The sequence below is a fragment of the Denticeps clupeoides genome, chromosome 5 (assembly GCF_900700375.1).
Source record: "Denticeps clupeoides chromosome 5, fDenClu1.1, whole genome shotgun sequence".
In the NCBI taxonomy this organism is placed as follows: domain Eukaryota; kingdom Metazoa; phylum Chordata; class Actinopteri; order Clupeiformes; family Denticipitidae; genus Denticeps; species Denticeps clupeoides.
In genome coordinates, this window is record NC_041711.1 from 19,422,034 (window position 1) to 19,448,277 (window position 26,244).

The following is a 26,244-nucleotide window of genomic DNA, read 5'->3' on the forward strand; positions in this document are numbered from 1 at the left end:
TCTACCATGCACTCACAACATACACCAGTCACATTAAATCACCAGGGACAAATACAGCAATCGCATGCACAAAAACACGAGGGAAAGATATGTGTGGCACATATCACAAAATGAGTGGCTGCAGGAAAGGATAAATTTGAAAGTGAAACACTTCAGCAGAGCACACAGTGACACAACGAAATGTGTCCCCCTTGAGCAGTGGGCAGCCATGACAGGTGCCCGAGGAGCAGTGTGTGGGGACAGTGCTTTGCTCAGTGTCGGATCGGGATTCGAACCAGCAACCTTCTGATTACTAGGCCACCACTGCCCCGACTTTTAAATTGATAATACAAAGGCAGAGTAGAGAGCGTGCAAGGTTAAAATCGCATATCGAACAGGCTCTACAAATAACCTGCATCAGCACATGAGTATAAAGTATATAAGTTTAAATAAAAACAATACATATTGGGATGGTAGTGGCCTAGGGGTAACACACTCGCCTATGAGCCAGAAGACCCGGGTTCAAGTCCTGCTTACTACCATTGTGTCCCTGAGCAAGACACTTAACCCCAAGTTACTCCAGGTGGACTGTCCCTGTAACTTCTGATTGTAAGTCGCTCTGGATAAGGGCGTCTGATAAATGTAAAAAATGTAAATGTAAAATATTGGATCAAAAATATTGTTCTCAAATTGAGATGTTGTGTTTTTGTGCTAAAAAGTTTTGTACTAAAAGTTTACAAAGTTTGCGTCTTCACTGTTTTTGGATCTGTCGGTTGTTTCTGTGATGTACTATTATGGACAAGGCTTTGTTCCTGGATGGTGAAAGTGAAGTGACCATCATCGTGAAACACTGCAGCACAGCACACGGTGACACAACGAAATGTGTCCTCTGCTTTTAACCACCCTTGGTGAGCAGTGGGCAGCCATGACAGGCGCCTGGGGAGCAGTGTGTGGGGACGGTGCTTCGCTCAGTAAAAAAACCTGAATTGCCACCACTGCAAGAATTGTAGTGGTAGTATGTATGTATCTATGTAGTGTAAGGGTGGTAGTAGCCTAGTGGGTAACACACTTCCTATGAACCAGAAGACCCAGGTTCAAGTCCCACTTACTACCATCATGGCTTCAGGGGGGGACTGTCCCTGTAACTACTGATTGTAAGTCGCTCTGGATAAGGGCGTCTGATAAATGATGTAAATTTACCCCGTTGACCCAGGAGCCGACCTGATGTAGTGCAGTAGACCTCCCCGCCCTATAGGGGGCGCGACGCGTTACCTCCTCGACTGGCAGCGCGTCCGTCTTTGCTGGGCGTCGTCGGCCGAACAGTTTCTTGTTTGCCGTTTGAAGCGAGACGCGCGGGACGCGCTTTTCGTCAAGTTTCGTCACTAAAAACAGGAAGCGACTTGATTTATTTTTTATGAGACTCGGCTGCTTGACGGTGTAGTTGGCAGGTTCTAACGATCGTGGTGCTCCGGAGCACCAGTTGTAAGTTCTACACGAGGTTTAAATCGAACTCGTTCCTCCGCGTTCCCTTCTACGAGTAGCGAACAGGCAGCGTCACGGGTGTTAAGGATGGCCCCGAAAAAGCCAAAAGAGCCCACGGCCAACGTTTCCAGCTCGCTGGAGTCTGAAGATATCAGCCTGGAGACCACCGTGCCCACGGAGGACATCTCTTCATCGGACGAGAAGGAGAGAGGGCTGAAGGTCACCAAGCAGCTGATCGAGAGAAAGGAGCTGCTGCAGAGCATCCAGCTGCTGAAAATAGAGCTGTCTCGTAAAAACCTCGTCATTGACAACCTGAAGTCGGACCTGCTGACTAAAGTAAGGCTCGAGCAATGTGTGCAATCAATCCAAACCACCAAACCATACGTACAGTTGGAACCAAAAGTTTACATACACTGTATAAAAAGACATATAACTTTTTTTCTTACTCGCTGATATTAAATCATACAAAACCCTTTCAGTTTTAGGCCTGTTTGGATTCCCAAAATAATTTATATTTGGTAAATATATATATTTTTTATTCCTTTCTTCAAAGTCAAAATACATTTGCTTAGAACAATGGTATTATGGCCCATTCCTCCTGACAGAACTGGTGTAATTGAGTCAGGTTGCTCTCACATGTCTTTTCAGCTCTGACCACAACTTTTCTATGGGGCTTTGTGATGGCCACTCCAAAACATTGACTTTGTTGTCCTTAAGCCACTTTGTAACCAATTTTGCAGCATGCTTAGGGTCATAGTCCATTTGGAAGACCCAAGCTTTAACATCCTGGCGGATGTCTTGAGATGCTGCTTTAATATTTCAACATACTGTTCTTTCTTCATGATGCCATCTATATTGTGAAGTGCACCAATCCCTCCTGCAGCAAAACACCCCCACAACCATGATGCTGCCACCTCTGTACTTCACAATTCGGATGGTGTTCTCAGGCTTGAAGGCTTTCCCGTTTTTCCTCTAAATATGATGATGATCGTTATGGCCAAACAGTTCGATATTTGTTTCATCAGACCACAGGACATGTCCCCAGAAATTAGGGTCTTTGGCCCTGTGTGTATTTGCAAAGTGTAATCTGTCTTTTTTTTTTTTTTTTTTTTTTATGTCGCATTTGGAGTAATGGCTTTTTCTTGCTGAGTAGCCTTTCAGTGCATTTCAGTGCAGGACTCGTTCCACTGTGGATAGTGATCCACAGACAACATCTTCACAAGGTATTTTGCTTTAGTTCTGGGATTGATACGCACATTCCGCACCACAACACATTCAAGTCTTGGACTCAGGAGCTGTCTCCTTCCTGAGCGGTATGATGGCTGGACATTCCCATGTAGGGCTGCACGATTTGGGGAAAAAGACATATTGCGATTATTGAGATCAATATTGCGATATGCGATTGCGATATGATAAAGGACACTTGCTTGTATCAATGAAAAGTCGCATACTAATAGTGAAATGTTTCATTTCAAAGTGAAACATAACAACCTGAAATGAAAAATACAATATTCTACAAATTTAAAAACTCTTTACATTACTGTTGAACGACAAACCCTGGTAAGGCTAAACAACTGTTTTGATTATATTTGGCCATTATAAAATCCCGTATTATAGTTCTTACGTTTAACCAAAACGTTGTTTGGAGGCTGACTTGAACACAGGGATGCATAGCTTTGCTAGCTTAGCTAAGGTTAACATTTGTAAACTGAGGTGAATTTCTTTAGGAAACCTTCAAAGTTAACTAAATAGCTAAGAACAGTATAAATAGTTAATGCCTACGTTTAGCCAAAAAGTTGTTTGGAGGCTGACTTGAACACAGGAATGCATAGCTTCGCTAGCTAGCACTAGCTTAGGATTTTATAATGTCCAAATATATTCAAAACAATTGTCCAGCCTTACCTATGAAATGTAATCCCCCGGGATCTGGTTTGGAGCGTACAGCGGTTTGTACAGCCCCAAGCAGCACAAGTACAGCCCCAAGCATGCACTTCTCTCCATAGACATGTATATGCTTCACGCCACATCAGAGCCTGTCGCAATATGGGGGCGATGTTGACGTACGCTGCAGCGCGTCATGCGCCGTCTACCCATATGTCTCCGGATCGAAAGTCATGTGACCAAACACGTCACATCCGACTGAGATGTGAGACTTCAGTCAGCTCGCCAACTTTGAGAGAATGGATCGGCAACATATCCGATCCAATCCATGTACTAATCATTTAAATCGCAGCTTTTTGCGTTCATGTAATCGCACAGACTGACATCGCGATTGTGATTGCGATTAGATTAATCGTGCAGCACTATTCCCATGTTGTTCATGCTTGTGTATAACTGTTTGAACAGATGAAAGTGCCACCTTCAGGGATCTGGAAATTGCTCCCAAGGATGAACCAGTCTTGTGGAGGTCCACAATTCTCTTCCTGATGTCTTGGCTGATTTCTTTAGACTTTCCCATGGTGTCACAAAAGGAAGCAGTGTGTTGAGATGTGCCTTTAAATACATCCACAGGTGTGCCTCCAATCAACTCAAGTGGTGTCAGTTAACCTATCAGACGCTTCCAAAGTGTGACATCATCATCTGTGCTTTCCCAAATAGTTTAAAGGCATAGTAACCTTAGTGTATGTAAACTTTTGACATTGAAGAAAGTAAAAAAAAAATCCCTAAAAAATTATTTTATTTATAAAAATTATATATCACATTATTTTGACATTTAGCAAAAGAAATTATTTTGGGAATCTGAACAGACCTAAAACTGAAAGGGTTTTGTAAGATTTAATATCAGACAGTAAGAAAAAATACAGTGTATGTAAACTTTTGATTTCAACTGTAAATACATATAGCTGCAGAAACACTCGTATAATCGTGCATGAATTATGAAGCTAGGCATTCAAACAGCTCCGAATTATGGTACGTACTTTTCTGAAGACAGAGGAACTGGAGGAGCGACTGAACGATGCCTTACACCAGAAGCAGATGCTGACTCTGCGGCTGGACAGTCAGCTGAAGATGCAGCAAGAAGAGAACCGGTCGGTATCATCATCATCCTTAAGATATTGGTTATTTTCACTGGATTATGTCATGGCAGGTTTGAGTGTGAAAGCACCGTTCTGGTGTGCAATCCAGGAAGCATCAGGCTGCAAGGAAGCAGGAGATGGATGCCATACTGCTCCGTCAGAAGCAGTTCGAGGAAACCAATCGACAGCTGTGCGAGAAAGCTGGAGATCTGCGGCGAGGTCTTAGAGACTTGGAGCTGACCGAGGAGAGGTACTCTGAACTGAAAGAACTTCCTGAAGACAAGCTGTCCATTCCAGAGTATGTAGCGGTATGTGGATCTGTAACAACCAGGGCGGTGCTCTATATGCTGCTCTATCCTACATGTTACATTTGTTTTATTGTGACTTCAAACAGCACCCATTTCTATGCGTTGCTATACTCTGCCTTGACTAGTCAAGCACTTTGCTTTACTTTGCAGATGCTTTTATCCAAAGCGACTTACAAGAGGAAGACACCAGCAATTCTCATTTGGTTTCTATAGATTTTGAGCTGCAAAACTAAGAGCTCTGTTAAGGCCTAACTTGTAGCATGGCTCCACTGAAATTTTAAAAAGAGCAATGTATGGTTAATTCTGCTGCTATTTTTATTATAACTATATCCAGCATTATATTTCTACAGTTGTGTTCTATTTACTGATCACACAGATGTAAAACATATACTGGGAAGTAGCTGCCAATACCCCTTATTCACCAGTGTACTAATAACTTGAGCATTGTTTTCTGCTTTTGCCTGGTGCAGACCCGCTTCTATGAGAAGGTGACCCCTCTCAGGGCCCTGATAACAGAACTTCAGGTTAAGAAGAACATCTTAACAGAGGACCAGGACAGTCAGAGGTCTCAGATCAAATCACTGATGGAGGTAAAACCAGATATTATAACAAGGTGGGAAATTTGGTAATAGTATTTGATGTAAATGACTCTGAAGCCAGGACTGAGAGACTCTGGAAGAGTTTCTATCCTCAGGCCATAAGGATGCTGAACCAGGACCTGCCACCACAGCTCACACCCTGAACATCTGAATGTTCATTGTTGCCTAATCATCTCTCACCACTACCCTGCAATCTGTTACTGCTATGCTGGTTATTCCACAATCACTGCACTGTTGGAATCTCTGCACTGTAACTTACTATTTTATTTTACTTGAAGTCTGTCTGTTTCTTATGTTCTCCTTAAACATAAATATTTACTTGCATTTCAGATTACTTACTTTTTTTTACCAGCCTTATTCTTCTTTTATTTTATTTTCCTCCCATTTATTATATTTGTTATATCTTTATTATTTAACTATGCACAGCCAAAACAGAACGGATCAGGATGCAGTTCACTGTGTTGTACTGCTATAAATATGTGACAAATAAAAATCTTGAATCTTCAATTTGAAAGTATAACAAATAGGCCTGGTGCATTTAGAAAGTGTGTATAATATAATAAGTAATTTGTACCTATTTTGCCATGCAGAGTTATGAGGAAGAGAGACGGATTCGTTCTGAATTGGAAATTCGTAGCCAACGCCTCACCCTGGAGCTGGCTGACACCAAGCAGCTTATCCAGGAAGGTGACTTCAAGCGGCTCAACTATGACAAGGTCAAACGGTGAGGGGTTGACAGGTTTATGAAAACAAGTTCGCTTATTCTTTTAATGAAATTAACCACTGACACTTTGTGAGCCAGTTCCAGATGTAGTGAAATGCTTTTCTCTGAAGTATGCTAATATTGAGGCGAATGTAAAAATTGCACCCAGCAGGGGGAGCCCTTACACTTTTCTTAACACTTTGTCGTACCCATGATTTCTGCAGTGAAAGGGATGCCTTTGAGACTGATTTGAGAGAATTAAGGAGGAAACGGGAGATTCTGGAACTCTCCCATGCTGCCCAAACCAATGAGAGAGAAAACCTGAGTAAAGAGGTAAAATTGCTGGTAACATGTCAACATTCTAATGTGGTTTTATGTTCACTTGTTTGTCAGGATTTGTGTACTTTGAGTACATCTGGATTATACAACAGAAGCATTATGTAAAAAGTGGTGGCTTTGATTGCTTCAGCCATAATTAATTGAATAGGGTGTAATATTCTTAGAATACTTGAGCAATTACTTGAAATGACCAGAGGAATAGATGCTTCAAATCAGTCTTCAATGGGGGATAAATCAACAGATGTGGTTTCCGTGATTTGTTTGGCTATGGCACTTCTCCCCCAAGTAAGGCAGCTCAGGTCAGTTACAACTGTTGTCAAATTTGATTGTGTTGGAAGGTTGAAATGTATTATATCGAAAGTAATTGCCTGTTAAAATTCTCTAACTTTTTACTGTTTAACTTTGTTAATGAGAACATGAGCCAGAGGAAAGAAAGGCACAAACTCAACAGTCAAAATAGGTTGTTGGACTTGACCAACTGCCTCAAGTCTTTAATACTCCCTTTGGTTCAAGCACAGGTCTCATCACTAAAGCAGGCTATCACTCTGCTGCAAAAGGATAAGGAGTATCTGAACAGGCAGAACATGGAGCTCAATGTGCGCTGTGCCCATGATGAAGAGCGGCTGGAACGGCTCCAGATACAACTGGAGGACTGCAAGAGAGCCCGCGAGGAGGTCTACGAGAAGTATGTTACGTCCAGGTGAGTGGATTTAAAATAGCCTCAAGCGGCATAAGTTGGTATAAATGTTATTTTCACTAAAAATACTGACTATCAAGCATTTCTTAATTTCCCCTGGATGTCAGAGATCACTATAAGACAGAATATGAGAACAAGTTGCGGGATGAGCTGGAGCACATTCGTCTGAAGACTGGCCATGAGATTGAAAACCTACAGAGGACATCCAAAGAGATGTATGAAAGAGAGAACCGGTGCGTGTAAGCCTGATGTTAATTAAATACAGGTTTTCCTTTGATGCTTTTCCTGAATTTTGTTGGACTTCCCCAGACTAGCCAGTAGGGGCACCCTTACTTAAAAACAGACCATCATTTAAAGTCAGGCCACCTTTGGCACACTTGATAGCATAACATCCAAAATCTAAACAAAGCAAATAATTTAGTATTTTAATGAAGACGTTATTATTGGCAGAAACCTCCGCGAGGCTCGGGACAATGCCATTCTCGAAAAGGACCATGCTATGAGCACTCAAAGGGAGACCCAGGCAAAATATGAACAACTTCATGATCAGTAAGTCTGTCCCATGTCTTTTTTTTTATTCCTTGAACCAGCCTGACCACATATGGCTATAAAGTGCTGCACAAATCTAAACGAGTAAATGATGAATGATGCTTATGGTGGGTATATGTATGTACTGTGTTTGAGAATAATTTATGATTGCGGATGTGAAGCCTACTTTAGCAGTTAGATTGTGGTTGGTTTGAGACTCAAATGCCATGTGCACTCGATGCAGGAAAATGAATGAAAAATGAATTTCTCAGATCATGTTGCTTCTTAGTCAAAGCCACAGAGTACATTACTGTGCTCAGTCCATTTTCTCCCGGGCCTTTGCATTATATTTAATCTGTACTGTGTTAGTAGTTTGGAGTATAGTTATCATTAAAATGTACAGAAACCACACTATAGAATGTAATTTTAACCCTTAGTTGTGGGCTGAGTAATTGTAGTCACAAAAAGTTCATGATTTATGTGTATTCATGTGGATGTGCATATAAACAACAAAAACATTTTTAATTAAGATGTAGTACAAGCTGTGCTACGTGGTCTGAATGTACAGTGTGTAACATCTTAATAATAAGCCTCAGAGTTGCTGCAATCAAAGGTAGCACATAAAAAGGAACACACAGAGAATACCTTTTTGATTGTAATAGCTGTAATTATCAGAGGTGTCATCTTCAGAAGCAATTCTGGCACGCAAGAAGAAGAGTTCCCACATTTTCCCAGGCTTAAGAGTGAATGCTCTGCGGATGTTTGACATGCCACCTTGTAATGGCTTACCCCGCATTAACCCCTGCTACTCTGACTTTGACATGTGTGCCAGACCATGTTTACAGTCTTGCTGAATTATTTAGTGATGTTTTTGTTCATGTTTAAGTGTCATGTTCATGCACTTAAATTGTCAGGCACGTATAACTTGGCTTTGTGTAATACATTGCAACACTCAATAACCAAATATTTGTGTAGGAGTAATTTTAATTGTGCAGACGTTGCTTTTATGTGACTCCTGAAAATGGAATGGGACAAATAATCCAGTTCTCGAGAGAAAATAGGCAGGTGCTTGATCAGACAAGTGATGATTATAGAATTCTCTTGACCTGACCTGATGCAGTGCAAGTGGACAAGCAGTCTTATACGTGTTTGCAGTAAGCGTTCAGCAGTTACAGCAGTGTCAACGGGTTTTTAAAAATGTTAAAAAGCAATTACTTATCTATGTCTTTGAAACTTGCAATAATCTGGGCCCTCCAGGTGAATTGATCTTGTCAGAGAACTTGTGAAAACATCTGCAATCTCACTACCTTGAGAAGCAGGTGTGAAAATCAGGACTAATCCCAACTGGTTGAAACTGATATTTTCACAGAAAGTAAAAAAAAAAAAAAGAAAAGTGTTTGTGGTTTGAGAGGTTATTTCATTTATTAACTAATGTTTTCATTCAGAAATTTAGAATCTATGCCTTATTGTTTTATGGATTAATCCATTTTATGCTCTATTTTACACCCCTGCCTGTGTCAAAGACCAGCCAGGACTCCCCCAACCCCAACCAGAAGAATAACATGATTAGTTACAAACTAAAAAGTTAGACTCAACCCGGCCCGACCCAAGTTGACTGTTATGCTGTTATGACTGTCACACAGACAGGATTTTTACTCTGTCATTTCCACACAGCCATGACCCTTTTTTTAAACTAAGAGGGTAAGGAAATGTGTGGATTTTAAATATAATCTCCAGCTGCTTAACTCCATTTCACCTTGTCAGCATCCATTTTCATATCTCTCTCGTGATAATTAAAATTGACTGAGAATTACAAATCAAATGAACATTTCTTTAAAAAACAAATTTAGAGCATGCAAAGCACTTTTACCAATCACCGAAAAAATCTACAAGCAGCGAATCAGATGTAAATGATGGTTACTATGAACCGGAAGTTTGTGTTTGCTGACTGAGCCAACCTGAGCCTAGATAAAATGATAGAAATTGAGTACGAACCTGACCCGACCCATGCCATGATTTCCAGCCACTGCTATATATCATGAGTGAGCTACAGAACTGTTTTTGATTGATGTAGCTGATTGCTGTATAGCAACTGAGAAACGAAGAGAACAGGAGGTTTAATTTGCCTAAGGAGATCAGTTTGGCTGGGTGAATGAATCACCCATGTGTTTGCATTTATGCAATATTATTTATGTTTTTGGAATTTTCCACAATGCGATTTTAAACTACTAGCTAAATAGGAAACAGATTAAAAATATTTATATTTTTAAATATTTATAATAAATATTTATTAATATAAATATTTATCAGTGCTGGGTTAAATAGATGATTTTGCAAATTATCCTTCTCCTTCTACCTTCTACCAGCTTATTAATCAAGTCAGTCATTCAAATGCTGATTTCATTTTTTTCTATATTTCATTAGAGATTATGTTTAGTTTTTCATAAGATTGATTTTTAAATCTGCATTTATCAGATATGCGCAACTGAGAAAATAATTCTTGTTTCTTTCAGAATAGAGGTTAAAAGAAACCCCCCTCTCTCCCTATGTGATCTGACCCACCCTTGGACAGGCCTTATTTGCTCATGTCAGAAGGCCCTGGTGTCGCTGCTCTGTAGGCAGATGCCTGACATTCCTGCAGATCCTCGGCCCACAGTTGTTGGGCATACCCCGCGTTTTTCAGCTCTGGGTATAGATGGCTCACATTCACCCTAGACCTGGATTGGGGGAAAAAATGACAGATGCTGTTGCTGCTGACCCCCACAAGCCCTATGTCCCTCCTCCTGGCCAGATCTACTCTATTTTAAGAGTAGGAGAGAAAACATGGGAGTTGTTGATGCAATCATATCTAAAACCAAGGCAACATTAGGAATGTTCTCATATTTGGACAGTATTTTTAGTTTTACAAATGTACATTTGTATAGTATATAATAATATGGTTTATCAGCTAGTAATGTTAATGTGTATTATGATGTTCCTTTCAGAGTCAAGGTCATGTTCTATGAATTAGTTTGTATGTTGGTAGAGGTGCTTCTTTACTGATTATGGATTAAGTATAATTTAAACAACCTTAATGCCATTTCCTCCTAAAGATAGACTCCGTTGAGTTAAGTGAAGTTATCTCTGTCTGTTAGTAAAAAGCATGTTTTATTAGCATATTTGAAAGAAAAAAACAATTGAACAGAATTTTTAAAAGTGCTTTGCCATTTCAGATAGAGTTGTATAATTTCATAATATACTTTAATCCATTTAACTGCCATCTTCAATAGTGCCAGGCAGGAACTCAAAACTGTCTGATGATATATGATTACAGCCTGATTGAACAATTATCGAGTTTTCTTTTGTCAGGATTTCATTTAAAATGTTTTTCGATAGACACTAAATATTCACATATTTTGTCATGATATTTAAAATGCTCACAGAATGATTAATTCAGATATCAGGTTCAGATGTCTCATGACATAACTCATTCGTATCATAGCTCATGTGCACGTCCTGAAAATGATGTATTTCAAATGACTGTATTTCATTATTTTGTATATGTGTCTACCTGCTTGTGTGTAGATTTCCATTCAATTAACCTTTTCATTTAAGATGTAGGCAAATGCAGCTTGGCACTGATAGTAAGATGGCTGAGCTGCTGAACCAGTTGAAGCTGAAGACCTTCGAATTGGAGCGCTCTCAGATGGTTCAAGAGGAGACTGCTCGCTCCCTCAGCCTCTGCCAGAATGAGTGTGAAAAACACCAAAAGAAACTAGAGGTAGGCCACCATGGCACATCTGTTGCTTCGACAATAGATTTATATTTGTATTTATTTACCTCTGGGAACTGTGTCTTCCAGTATTTGTGTGATGTGCTTGTTTCCTTGTAAAATAATTTTCACACCAAGGCTTTAGGCACAAGTGTTTGAACCAGTACCAAATTATCTGGTCTAACCAATGGCACTACACAAGACAATTAAGGACATGCAAAACGTGTAGCATAAGTGTGGTGTGTCCAGGCCAACTGGCGCCATGGCAGATCGCAATGTTCTATGACTTCAACCACCGCATATGCCTCCCAGGCTTGTTTTGCAACAACTCACTTTCCCCAATGTTTCCCGCTGCAGGTGCTGACTAAAGAGTTTTATGGGCTGCAGACGTCATCAGAGAAGCGCATCACAGAGTTGCAGTCCCGTGACTCTGAGCTACAGGCTCGTTTGGACACCTATGAAAAGCTGGAGAAGGAGCTGGATGACATTACTATGCAAGCTGCAGAAAGTAACTAGCATCTAGAACCCTCCCGTGATTCATCAGAACCCTCTTATATGTAGACACATAAATATGCACAAATAAACAAATACTGCAGCTGAAGATTCAGCTGTGAGACTTTGTCGATAGCTTAAGGCGAGCACAGCTCTCTGAGCAGATGTTTCTGGCCTCAGGGCTTCTTGTGTCACTTTGAAACACCTGCTCATTTTTGAATTCCATGTCTGGGTCATGTGCACCAAACCAGTCTAATTTGAATTTAAGGCAGTCTGAGTGGCAAATGACACAGGTGAAATTGCCTGACAGAAATATTAGTGAAAATGGATCTGTTGGAGCAGAGTTCACCTAAAGCAACAAATCTGAGGTTTTGATGCCGTTTGAACATATTCAATTTATTTCAATATAAAAAGGCAAACCTAATCAAGTTTAGTCAAGACATTTTGTAGTCAAACATCATGATCTTTGTGAAGTTTTAATGCCTTTTGTCATGTTTCCAGTGCACAATGAGGAGGAGGCGGAGAGGGTGCTTTTTTCGTATGGTTATGGAGTCAACGTTCCCACAACTGCCAAACGACGTCTGAAACAAAGGTGACTATGGCTGTGCAAAATGCTATCTTGTTTATTGTTTTTAACATTTTCTACCTTCTGTAAATTGTGTGTGTGTATGTGTGTGTGTGTGTGTGTGGGTGCACGTAGTGTTCACTTAGCCCGGAGGATCTTGCTGTTAGAAAAGCAAAACACACAGCTGAGAAGAGATTTGGAGAAACAGAATGCTCAAGCTGGGCATATATCAGAAGAGGTACCTTTTATCTACCTTTTAACTTGTACTGTTATTTGTGTTAATAAGTAAACCTATAGGGCATTATGGAACATTGATAGTCTAATGGCCAATTTATCTACCAGCAACTATCTGCTTGTGTAAATTGTGAAAGTGATCATATTCATATACAAGATGAGCACATTCTATGCATTCATGGTCATGTGAAATTGGAAATATGGATAAAAGCGCCTGCAAAATAAAGTAAAGTAAAATAAAATAAAAAAAATGTGTTTAAGCCTAGCGTAGTTTAGTTAATGTTAACAAATTAAGCATTAGTAATGCTGTTTCAATATTGTTATATAGGCAAGAGCATGATTTTTAAAAATGCAGCATGTTAGCACATGTTCTTCACCTTATATTCCTCCACTTCAGCTGCCTGAAGCAGGTATGCTTCATTCCCTAAAATGAGAGACAATTAAAGAATTGGGGAAGAGTCCAGTTCCCTTGGAAAGCGAAAAAAGATTATTATCTTACTGCAGGGTTACCTAACTCATGACTTGGATATGTGTTAAAGGTAGTGGAAAACCAGTTATTATCCAGTGCTATTGGCTGAGGAGTAGCATAGCATTTAATTGCAATGTTGTAAAAAATTCAAAGGTTAAGATGCTTTATAAAACATGCAACTGCATAGACACACACACATAAAAAATGATGCAGTGCTTGTTTCTGCCACCATGAGCTAATGGGCGATTGACACGAATGCATGCCAGTGATGAGAGAACGACTAGGGTGTTTTCTTTGCGTGATTAATTACAGCCGATTGTTCGTTTAGTCACCCACCCTGGAGGAGTAGTGAATTTGCGTCTTACCTAAGAAGCGTAATCTGACACCATTTTACCAACGTCAGTAGAAAGCTGTTCTGCAGTGGGGAGAACAATTTACAGACCGGATGTGATGCATTTCCAAATTTACTAGATTTTTTCTTACATCTGACAATCATAGGGAAAATATGAGGCACACATTTTTATGTTTATTAATGTTTTTTCTTGGGTCATGTTTTACTGAGCAAGCAGTTACATTCATAACTGATCTGTTTTATTGTAGTCCAGTCTTAAGTCACCCTGATCCTCTGCCAAGGTGATGATGTATGTGGCTCCATTTGTGCTAGAGCGCTGTCCTGTCGTGATGCTCTTTTTAGCCTTATTTAGTCTCTGTATAAGGTAGTGCTTATGGTTTGAATCTCGATCCTGCAAATACTTTATACTGGTGCTAGCAATTACTACAACTGTGACCAAAGTAGTTGGTTTGTCTTGTCATGGGCAGTGCTGCCTTAGCTTCTCTTGGAACAACGTGCTTTAACCAGTCCAAAATATGACAGGGGACACTTTCTGGGTTTGGGGAAAATACTGACATGGTCTTAAACTGTAACTGCAATTGTCTGTATAACAAACACTGTCTTGTTCATGTATATTCTGCTTTTTTGCACCTACTTAGACAACTTTGCACCAGCTTAGTGCTGTTAACAGATATGTTTTTTTTCAGCTGGAGACAGCCAATCAGCTGCTACAACAGGCTCAGCAGCCTTACAGTTACCTGATTGAGACTGTGAAACAGCGGGACACACAGATCCTTGCCCTGAAGGAGCGAGCTTCGGCTCTGGAAGAGGAGCTCAGGTACAGAACTGTATTCTGAAAGCACATTCAGTGTTTAGCTGTTTTGCGAAGTGCTTTACGTATGCCAAGTTATCATTCAACTTTTCTCTCATTGGTCGACTATATAGCAAGCCCTTAATCACAACACACAATTATTCTTTTTTTACAGAAAGCATTTGGAAGTGTTTTGTTCATTTTAGTTTTTTTTTATTTAGGTATTTTCCTATTACGCCTAATAAAAATCTTGTAGGGTTTATTTTATTATTTATATTTAAGTTGTACCTTTTTTAATTCAGTGAGCTGATACTTTTTTGTGTAATAGTTAAGTTATTCCTAAAGTTTAATGCCATTTGTGTCTTCAGTTCATCGCGAAAAGAGAACACAGCCCTTCTGCAGGTGAAAAACAACATGGCTGCCGATCTGGAGAGACTCCTGAGTAATCAAGAGGTAAATTCTTAACCTGCCCTCCTATCCCTCTCTGACCCCAAAGTAAACGCCTTTCCCAATTTTCCTCCCCATTTCCAGATTGAGCTTCCATGCTGACGCTGATCATTAGGTGTGTACTTATCTCCTGAGCCTGCTGTAGGCGAGGGCAGGAAGTATAGGCTTGCAGGATTTGGGGGTTTTTAACCTGTCATGTCCAATAGAGTTGGGGTAAACAATTTGAACAGGTTTCTTGAAAATCTAAAAACACACACAGATACACTGCAACTATATGAAGATTTAAATGGAACATGTCCTGTGTGCCAAGTTAATTTACATAATTTCTACAGTGCTTTTTTGTTTGTTACCTTAGAAAATATGCCTATGCAAATGTACATTAATTTGCATGGAAAGTCATGTGCCTTGAAAAAGGAGCAAAATATCCCTTTGAAGCAAGAATGGCAGATTGACCTGATCTGCCTGTTTGAACGGTTCCTTACTTAGAGGAAAGACATTGAACCAATATTGGTAATAAAAAAAAAAGACCAATCTTAATTTATATAAACCATAAATGCAGTACATTCTGAAGTTGGGTGAAATTTATCAGCAATATATGTTTCATTTCAGCCATGTATAAATACACACGAGTAGGTGGAGAAAGTGAAATCATGTGCAGAATGCTGTAAATATCTCCTGCGTTATTCATGCCTCTAAATACAGTGAAAGCATGATTTGTGTAACTAAAACAAAGATAAGGTTGACTGTTGACATTAATGCCCTTTAAACACAGGCAAGGTTTTTATTTCCCCGTACCTGTCGTTCTCATAGTTATTTATTTTTTAATGAAATGTAAAACAGGGTCTGTGATTATTTTGTAACTAAGTTATGCATGATGAACTCTAGACAATATATTGTGTCTAATCTCAATTTTCATTGTACAATGTCTTTCATAATACCACAGTGAGCTTTTGAAGTTTCATTATTCTTGTTCCTCTAGTTGAAATCCAGCCATGTCTGAATACCCCAAGTCTTTAAACATGCATGTTTGCAATGTTTACAATTGAAAAAGTTTTGAAAACCTGAAAAATACCCGATGAGTAAAAAGCAAACAAATGAAACAATCCTTTTGCCTACACAGATGCACATCCTTTATTTAGCTATTTCTTTTCATAGAACCATAGATCTTAACTTTGCTTCAGCTGCACTGTGCAAGTGAGGACACACACCTGCACACACTGGCACGGCCCATGTTTTTACGTGCTTTTATTGAATGGTTATTCTGTATATGTCAGATACTCAATAAGGCTGAGCCTGTTTGGGTGTCTGTGGGTGTAGATCTTCATTCCATTTATGCAAACCCATTGGCTTGTGACAGCTTAGCCGAGAGTTTTAAAGGCCACAGACCCGTCAAACGTCTTCAGAGTATTTCTGATACAACAGTGCTGAGATTTGCACACGGCCACAGACTAGTAGTAGAATGCCGATATGTATTTATTTAAAGTCAGCTTCAACTGTGCAGAACTAGTTGGTCTGGTCCCACCTGTCTCCAGTGCTCATTTTCTCACGGTTTGCAGCAGCCTAACTGATTCATTTTTGCCATTAGAATAGTAGAGTGAGTTATGTAGGTTACAACTGGAATGTTTTTCTGATTATTTTTAGTTTCTTTATTTAGTTTTATTTAGAACATTACTTAAATTCAAAAGACCCTTACCATGGAGTCAAAAGAGTGTTTTGTTAATTTGCTATTTCTTGGGCATGTTTATTTAATTTTGGAACACTGCTCATATCAAAAGCGTGTAGTTAACGCATTTGTGAAATGTGGAGCTATTTTCAACCAAACATTCCAGTGTGATGCCCGCTGGCACAGTCTTTGCCGACTTTACAACTTCCAGTGGCATGTTGGCATAAAGTGAGCAATCCTTGCGGACAGCTGCACTCCAGTTGGGCTTTTTTACATGCCAGCGCATATGGCCAGTGAGTGATAAATAGAAATATTAAATGACCCGGGGACTTGTCATCTATATTCACCCAGCAGAAGGGTCAGGATGTACTCGGAATATATCCTCAGCGCTCCTCGTAACTCTACCTCGCATGGTGTGTGGTTTCTAATATCACCCCTGCGTAATGAGCATTGATTACTACGCTGTGTACAGTGGTAGCCATTAAACCAGCGGCGTACGTTTATTCGCGAAGTGTCACTTGCAGTGACATTCCCTGTTTTCTCACCATTTCAATACTGTCTCTATGAACAGTATACTGTAGCTGAAACATGTACAGTAGCATGCCATCACTGACGTGGGACGGTATGTGTATAGGTGCCACATTATTTTCACTTTACAGTATCAGCTGACAGCTTAACGTGTTTTGTAGTATGGTGTTGACAGGTATCTTCCAGAAGCCTGCGTTTACCTATCCCCTTAATGAGCAATTTCACAAGTTTTCTTATGCTTTTTAAAGCTTGAAATCATAACTAGACTAGAATAAGATTATGGATCTTATGAATGTAGCTTAATGCAGGTAACATTATTACATGAACTATTTTAAGGTATCTCATGCGGTTCCCATGTGCTTCACTGCATTTGAAAACTGTCCATCACCATAGCTGTTTTCTAGTAACAACAGCATTTGTTTCTGTTGTAGGAGTTATCAGTGATGAAACAGATTCTGCTTAGCATGCGCTCCCAGCAACAGGGTGAAGGTGCACTTTCTGGGAGGGAGGCAGCCACCCAAAGGGGCAAAGAGGTTCATCGACCCAAAGGACTCATCAGAACAACAGAGCAATACGAGCACAGACCCAAACCCACTGTGTTTGTGAGTAGAGTCCCCTGAATGGATTCTGACTGTTGGAAGTGTAGAGGGATTTAGTCAACAATTTATTGGAGTAATGTGCCTTGCAATGCTTACCTGCCATCATCTTACATTTCTACATTTTCAACAACATAAACAGAAATCAGTATAAAACTTAGGTCGCGAGGTCCTAAAGGCCACTCAGAAATCTGGTTCAAAGTTCAAAAAGTAGGGTATTGTGCAGAGGAAGAAGTTTTCATCTCCCTGTCGGTAGCCGTCAAAGCTAGTGACCCGGGATCTGGCATATCGGACGTGTCTGTGTCACCAGCGGGCTTCAGAAAAGGACAGCCTGGTCTTTCGGCCACTTTATTAAGACACCTGCTACTTTGGCTTTTTGGTTTTTGTCCAATTTATAAAGACATTAATTTTACATGGCACATCTTGGCCACGCCCTGTGAGCATGTTTGATGGTAGCATGCTAACATTAGCATGCTAACATGCACATTTTTCAACATTTACATTTACATATACAGCATTTATCAGACGCGACTTACAATCAGTAGTTACAGGGGACAGTCTCCCTGGAGCAATTTAGGGTTAAGTGTCCTTCTCAGGGACACAATGGTAGTAAGTGGGATTCGAACCCGGGTCTTCTGGTTCACAGGCGAGTGTCTTACCCACTAGGCCACTACCACCCACTCCACTTTCAACACACTCCAAATTTGATGTGACTCATTGTGGCCACGCCCCATTAGCATTTTTGATGTTAGCATGCAAATTTTTCAACATGCTCCCAACGTAACCAAATTTCACATGCCCTCATGCTACATCGGCCAATTTATTACGACCGCCTGCTCCTACAGCTGACACCAGCTCTAGAGGCCATGGCCCGCTCTTGCAACCAACGCCTGGACAGGCCCATCAAAAGTTCTCCTGGAATTTTGGCTTCTAGTATTAGTATTATTGTTGTGGTTGTTGTTGCCAATAATAATATATGTATGTTATAATTATTAATGTAATTTTGTGACTATTTTGAACTAAGGCTTGTTTCCCCCTCTTTCCAGACCAATAAAGGAGTCCCAGAGTGGTACAAGAAGAAGCCACAGACAAAATGAAGTGTTTTACATTTTAATTTTTTTAATTATTTAATTGTTTGGATATGGTTTTTGAATACTTTATTTATTTGTCACACCAAATGAATGACATAGTTTTTCATCCCCTTGGTTACGGAGTGGGATATTGTTTTAGGCACGCTGTATGTGCAGGGAATATACATTTTAAATAAAGTTTTTAATGAATTGTTTCCACTATTCCATTCCCCCTACATTTCCGAATTTAGTGACGTCTCTTGATTTGATAGACTGTAGACACACTGGGGTTTAAAAATAGACAGAGCAGTGCATACCTTAATGGTTTTAGAGTTATGTTCTTATGGTGTCATCTTAATGTTACTCATGCCTGAAATAAGTTCCACCAGAGGCTCTTCCAATGAGAGTCTAAAGACACCGGAAAAACATGTTGTCAATACCAACCTTGCTTGGATCATTTGTTTAAAAGGAATTTATATATTCTTGGATTGCACCCAGTATGATTGAAATTGGCAAAATTAGGCCTTTTTGATCCATGCAAAGCTGGGTGCAAATAAAACATGCTAGAGCTCTTTAAACAATCCAAGAAGGTCATTTTAATACCAAATTGTCCAACAGTGACATATATTCATTAAGTCAGTGGTTTTGGTTTGAATGCGTGGCCAAGTATGTTTCAAGAATACTGACCCCCCTTCCCATTAAAAATCTTTGTCTTTTCAAATTCTTTTTTCCTAATAAATGAACTGATTAACCACAACAGACACAATATCCTATCAAGACGTGGACCTCCAAAAATGTCCTTTGTTGTGTGCCACCAACACTTTAGCAGCAGACTAAGTCGTGAGGTGGTGCGTCCATGAATTGGGCTTGTTTTTCCAGCCAAGCCACATTAGCACCTTCAACTCTTTGTCCAGTCTCTTAAAAGATTAATGATTATTTTTGCTGTGTAGCAAAGCCCATTGTCCTGCTGAGCTCATTTCCAGCAGGACAGTGGGCCTGTCTTCTTCTCATAGCTTTCCTGGAGCCCTTCTGTCAGAATGCTTTCACTCCAACCTTTCCACACTTACCTAAAAATACATTATTGGGGTTTTAATGATCGTCTGATCTAATTAAGCAATAATTGGAATCAGAACTCTCTGTCGGGGGTCATCTGGGAACAGAATTGGGAAGCCCTTCGGACATAACTTGTCATAACTGCTGACACTCAGCCGTCCACTTGATTTTTCATTGTTTTATGGTGCACACGGTACACAAGACCTGTTTTTTTGGATATGCTCTGACCCAGTCGTCCTTGGCACAGATATTTGTCTAATTCCCCCATCAGTTTTGTTTCCAAAGGCTTCAAAACCAATGGACGGTTCTCTTCTCCTGCCAGTGGTTTTGATGTTTTGGCCGATCAGTGTAATCGATAATTCATTAATATATAAAATACTTATTCGTGTAGCTTATTTTTTTGTAAAATACACACATATAAAATGTTCCAAATGCAGAGTCCGTACATTTCGAAGTAAAACCGGGCCGAACCGGGAGCGGCGGCTTCATTGTGTCCGCGTCGCCGTTTCATGTCCCGCCGCTGTAACCGATCCGAGGCTTTGAAGCCGCGGCCCGTCCGCCTCTCGCAGCCTGACAGCACCCCGCCCCTTCTCCGCCAATACAAATCTTTCCGAGCGGCGGAGGAGAGGAGGAGAGGAGACGCGGGACATCCACGGCGCCTTCACCCCCCGCCCCACTCCGCTCCATGCGCTCGTCCTCCGAGGTCGCGGTCCCAGATCCCAGCTTCTTTTGCGGCGGGAGCAGCGCGCCCATGGCCGCTACGCTTGTGACGATGAGCGCCGGTCTGGCTCCGGGACAGGAGGATTTCTACTCGCTGCTCAAGCCATCGCCGGCCGACGCTTTCCAGGAAGACCCCTCGCTGTTCGGCGAGCCGGGAAGAGCCGCATCGAACGACTACTGCCAGGTAACCCGCAGCTCCGCAGCTCTGGATATGTTTATATAGATGTATGTCAGATTTTTAAAAAAAATATATTTTTTTGGCATTGTGATATTGTTACGAGTCCGGAGCCGCCGGTGGGATCGGGCGGGGCGTGGGTCTCTCCGATTCAGACCGCATGTGGGTGGGGGCGCATGGCGCAAGGAGCCCCGCAGTTGGTGTCTCGCCTGCCGTCAACAACTGACTCCCCCCTCGACCAGCCGGGCCCGAAACTTCCCAGCAACGCCGAGCCGTAATCAGAAAACTTGTGAAAGAGATACATGTCCGGGGAACAGCTGGAAGATCCGGATCCAGAAATAGACCCGCGTAAAAACGCGCAACGCGGCGCAGTGTGTGTGTGTGTGTGTGTGTGTGTGTGTGTGTGCGCCGCAGCCTTTATTTTACCCTCCCCGAGAACTGAGAATCCACGTTTTTGGATTAGATTAAAATTGAACTGAAAAGGTGAATCCGGACCCCCATCCCGCCCACCCCACCCTCCTCCTCGACCCACGATGGGGCGTGTTTTTTTTTTTTTTTATATATTTAATTTATGTGGAAAATGTGAGCCATCCGGCGCGGGCTTTCCACCTGTCAGCAGTCTGCTCGGCGGCGAGTGGCGCTTTGCAGGGCCGGGGGGAATGTGGCAGGCTCCTATTGAAAGTACATGATAAATGTTTCGCCGGTGACTTGCGCTGCGTGACACTGCAGCAGACGTCCGTCACGGGCGTAGTTCACGGGCGATCGCGCTTTCCACGCCGTTCGTGTCGTAACGGCGGCTCACAACCCGTCCCACATGCTTTATTCAGGCCTCTTCACAAGTTGGCGATAATTAAACGGCAGCCAGGTATGTCTGGGTTTTTTTTTTGTATGTAAACGTGTGGTTGCAGTTCAGTTTTTTCTTTCCTCTTCATCAGGCTAAATTCGAGATGGATAAGTACCTTTCGCCCCAGGCTCCAGTCGAGCCCAAGAAGTCTCGTCGCGACAGCGCATCTGTGGTGGACCAGTTTTTTTGCGAGGACCAAGGATCCCCCTACAGTGTGAACATGAACGTCTACCTGCCTGACATTGCTTACCTGCGAACGGGGCTGTGCCGCCCCTCGTCCCGGCTCACGGCCTGCGGCCAGGTCAAAACCGAACCTGTCGTCTCCCCACCGTTCGCCCACCCGGACTGCGTGGGCGCCAACGTCCGGGTGGCGGCCAATCCCACGCTGCCGGAGTTCACCAGCATCTTCGCCTCCTCGCCGGGATCGGGCACCGGACTGGACGCCTCGGCGGTGGCCGGCGCAGGCGTTTACGTCAAGCAAGAGCTGCCCACGTTCGACCTCCCGCAGGACGGACCTCTGTTCCAGCTGCTCAGCTCCGAGCTGGACATCCCGCTGCACGGTCACCACAGCGACCCCGCGCCAGACCCCCACTCTCTGCACCCCACTTTTCATGACCTGCACCTCGCAGTTCAACAGACTGGTGCCAAGCCCTACTGCGGGATGGATGGTGGCGCGGCGTTCCCCATGCCAGGCCCCTACTCCCAGCACCAGGGTCTCTCACAGGCCAAAGCCCCCTACCTGCCCCCCTCTCCCCCCAGTTCAGAGCCGGGCAGTCCGGACAGACAGAAGGAACTGCTGCAGAACCTGTCCCCACCCCCGTCCTATGCTGCCAGCATCGCATCCAAACTGGCCACCCACGGTCCTGGCCACCCGAATGTGGTGCCCTCCCAGTCTACACGGAACCCCTCACACGCCATGCCCGTCCGCTACAACCGCCGGACGAACCCCGACCTGGAGAAGAGGAGGATTCATCACTGCGACTTCCCAGGTAGACGTGCGGAAGTTTTTCTCATCTCACTGTATCGGGTGATCTATGAAATCCTACGTTCGTTTCCGGGGAACCCCTCCGTTCCTTACGGTTATTTCCGGCCACATGTTAGAGAGGGAGTGGCAGGATCTGTAAGAAAGAGCAGAAATCGAACATTGGCCATTGTGCTACTGCCATTACTCACTAGCCTTGTCTTCCTCGGAGCTCAGAGTGTGTAATTATAAATGTAAAAATGTTTTTGTGTATTCGTAGGACGTTTTTTTTCTCCTTTTCTTTAAACGCTGAGATTGAGCCTGCGCTGAATTATTCAGAGACGGCCAGAGCCTTTTAACCAGAGCCCAAATGAGCATGGGATCATCAGGCGGGTTCGCTGCTGAATCCTGTTGCATCAAATTGACTGGACAAAACGATAGAACGTATCGGCCCCTCTGAAGCCTCTAATAGTGCATTTACGCAGAGCGGCTCTCATGTCGAAAATAACTTGCGGCACCATTAAGACGCCATCACAATGGCACTTTACTGGATGTGAATGGGCTATTAACGAGATGGCTTTTGGTTTTTTACAATGTGACGGGAAGGCGGCAAGAACATACAGGCTCTTTTCCCCCCTCTTTCCACTTCAATGGGTCATGTGTTTAATCTCCAAAATGCCCTAATCATTTATGCAGGCTTGCTTTTATTTTTCACAACTTCCCTCTTCATCGCCGAATCCTACAGTGTGCACTCGTTTGAATTAAATTCTTCTTCTTCTTTTTATATTTTTTTTAACAGGCTGTAAGAAAGTGTACACCAAGTCCTCCCACCTCAAAGCGCATCTGAGGACTCACACTGGTAAGAGACTGGCGGAAACGGAAACGACGCAATGCCGAGTTAACGTAGCGGATTTCTTTTTAAAAAGCGCCTCTCGGTTAAAACGCCCATCTTATTTTCACGTCCTGTTGCTGGGCAGACGTGTGCACCTGGCATGCGCCAGCATGTCAACTGCGGCGCCTTCCACTACCAGAATCCACTATAACCAGATGCAAACTGACACACGCGCGTGAGGTTTGCGCCTTTTTTTTTTTTTTTGGTGGGGGGGGGGAACTGGCTCATTAAATTATCATTACACGTTGATTTGATTTGTGGTCTCCTCCCACGGCTCCTCCCTCCTCTGTGTGTCGAGGTAATTGGAGATAAAGGATTTGTAAACAAATCGTCGAGCCAAGAGCTTTCAGGCTCAGTCATTTACAAAAATACAAATCTGCACGTCCCCCCCCAACTCCGTTCTGACTTTGGCCTTGGGAGGGCGGACGAAAAGCAAATACAGCAATCGCTGTGCTGACAGGCAATTTTGAAAAAAAGCTGCTTTTCGATTTTTCCAAGCGCCGATCCCCCCACCCCGAGTGTTACTCAACAGGTCGTAAACTCGTCGTAAATTGACTGCAAAGGCAAATTATCAGAAGGAGATAAGGCCCCCCCCCTCCCGGCATTTCCCCCTGCTTTTATTGGGAGGCTCCGTGGCCTCACAGCACGCCCAACGCAAGTAGCAGGATGTCGGTGAGGGTGGCCCGGGGTTTCAATTCAGAAGAAGACTTGCGGTGGCCACCCTTTATCCCTCTAGCCATCGGGCAGGCCTGGGGTCCTTCGCTCGCCGGCCATTCGGCCGAGTAGTTGGAACGGCGTGCCAGAGGGAGGGTCCGCCCTCTTGTCTGCCTGTCAGAAAACAAAAGGCCGCGGCGGAACGCGCCCCGCAGCAATCCGGGCAGGTCGAGCGGTCCGGCATTTCCAGCTTCGGGTCCCACAATGCCGCGGGGAGCTCCGAGACCTGTTCTGTCGGTGTCTAGTGCTTGAAATGGTTACTGAGCCACTGGTTATGGTGGGCTGGCCTGTTTGGATGGGCCCAGTGTTTTCTTTTCTACTCTCAGCGACTGACGACATATTTCATGAAGTCCTATTCAGAACAAGTGGTGTTGTGCGTCTACGTCTTCAGGATTTGTGAAACAGCGGATTAGAGGATGGCATTTGTCAGTGAGTGCAAGTGTGAGGACAAGTGTTTTTCTTGGCTCTGCGGCACCTTCGGAATCATAATTTCTGCGTAAAGCCCCCTTCCAGGACAGCATCGCGCTCTGGCAGGGCTCGTGCATGCCACTCTTTTCACTCGCTTGTTTGCCCTGCCGCGCTCGGATCAGGAGGTATCGCTTGCTGTCATTTCTCTGGCGGGGCCGGCATGGATAAATCTGTCACCGTGGCTCTGCGCGTTATTTTGCCGTCGCTCGCTTGAGAACGCGTTGAGCCCTTACCTGTTCTGCGCCTGTGATTAGCAGTTTGATGTAGGATCCCAGCGCTTGGGGCCATGGCATGGGAATGAGCTAACCAGGCCTCGTTCCAGCGGCCTTGTTTCTCCTGCTTTGTCTGGTCTCGTAGAACAGGCTTTTGAAACATTTGAAATGAAGCTTGAGAAAGGCAAACACTCTCACCTCTGCGCCCCTCTTACCTATTAATGTCTTAATAACCCGCATTAACGTCTCAGTGTCTCGCGGATCCCCAGCTCCTGACAGATGAGTCAAATTGGTAAACATTATTCACCTCTTAATGTGGCCTGGTCGTGTCACGTGACTGGGGTATTTACTACAGTTGCCATGGATACGTGAGAGGGCAACCCCACCCAAGCTGTCAGGGGTTTCACTCTGTTCTTTGCACACATCATGAATGATTTAATGACCTCGTGGACGCTCATTGTTCGCTGGCGCTTAGGAAACAAATGCCTCTGTTTTCTTAGTTTTAATCCGAAGTGAATGAGGGTCATTGTGATTTATTTTTCTTTTTTTCCTGTTTCTCAGGTGAGAAGCCGTACAGGTGCACGTGGGAAGGCTGCGACTGGCGCTTTGCCCGCTCAGATGAGCTCACGCGCCACTTCCGAAAACACACGGGGGCCAAACCGTTCCAGTGTGCCGTCTGCAGCCGGAGTTTCTCCAGATCCGACCACCTGGCCCTGCATATGAAGAGACACCAAAACTAACAGACAGCACTCTACACGTCTTTTCATTCCCAGCTCTGGATGTGAAGAGGCTTTCTTCGAATTCTGTACACGTCCAATGTTGTACACGTTCACTTCCTACTTCACATACACACACACAAACCATGATACGTCTCTGATGGCTTTCCTTTCCCCAAAAAGCCATTGTCTTTTTCTACAACGGTGAAGGGGAATCTTTGTAGCTATGTTGACACGGTCTAGAAAGCTGGAAACACTAGACTTAAAACTATTGCAAAACCTTGGAATCTTCTGTTCCTGTTTAACATTTCAGCAGGTGCTTATTCTCATTTCCCAGTGTGTTTCTTAACTGAATCACATTGCAGTGTCAGTTTTATGAAATCTTATCCTGACAAGTTCAAAGAGCCCAAGATGCTTGGCTTCCAGACATTCTCAAGGCTCTGATGGGATCTTGTCTAAAGAGTGTATTTACCTGGGGTATTTACCTGCTTAAATGTCTTTGAAGACAAGTTGAACTCGATCATGGTGCAGTATACCTTATTTCTGGTGACAGTTTCTACATTCATGAGTGGCGGTTTGTTTGTCAGTACCACCCAGCTTTAAAAGATCAGACTTACTGTTCAAATGACAGAACTGGATTAACACACAACTTTTATATGCATTTGTCTGTAGTTTAAAGATCTTTAAAACATTGCACAAGGTGCAAGGTGCAAAAAGCTCTCTTTTGACCTTGTGCAGATCAATTTTATGGGAAATTGCATGAAGCAATTTTGTATTTAATTCTGGAAAATCTATTTAAATGCAATTGTTTTGTCTCTTGTGTTTATTTTACCACACAATCGCTTGCAGATAACTTTATTTGCACTGGAAAGTGAAAAGG

At 42.8% G+C, this 26,244-nt stretch overlaps 2 protein-coding genes across 2 annotated transcripts; both read left to right on the forward strand.

Annotated features, from left to right (window-relative positions):
- Positions 1-1,302: 1,302 nt before the first annotated feature.
- Positions 1,303-18,777, forward strand: pibf1 (progesterone immunomodulatory binding factor 1). The gene is made up of 17 exons (XM_028979678.1): positions 1,303-1,797; positions 4,390-4,490; positions 4,588-4,786; positions 5,257-5,376; positions 5,976-6,109; positions 6,313-6,421; positions 6,946-7,127; positions 7,232-7,357; positions 7,575-7,673; positions 11,247-11,412; positions 11,761-11,911; positions 12,397-12,487; positions 12,596-12,698; positions 14,202-14,332; positions 14,674-14,758; positions 17,375-17,545; positions 18,586-18,777. Exons 1-17 carry the CDS (start codon positions 1,549-1,551, stop codon positions 18,634-18,636), a joined length of 2,268 nt encoding a protein of 755 aa, XP_028835511.1. The 5' UTR covers positions 1,303-1,548; the 3' UTR covers positions 18,637-18,777.
- Positions 18,778-20,255: 1,478 nt separating this feature from the next.
- On the forward strand, positions 20,256-26,244 carry klf5a (Kruppel like factor 5a). The gene is made up of 4 exons (XM_028979679.1): positions 20,256-20,566; positions 21,493-22,390; positions 23,162-23,221; positions 25,210-26,244. The coding sequence occupies exons 1-4, from the start codon at positions 20,348-20,350 to the stop codon at positions 25,386-25,388; spliced, it is 1,356 nt and encodes a 451-aa protein (XP_028835512.1). The 5' UTR covers positions 20,256-20,347; the 3' UTR covers positions 25,389-26,244.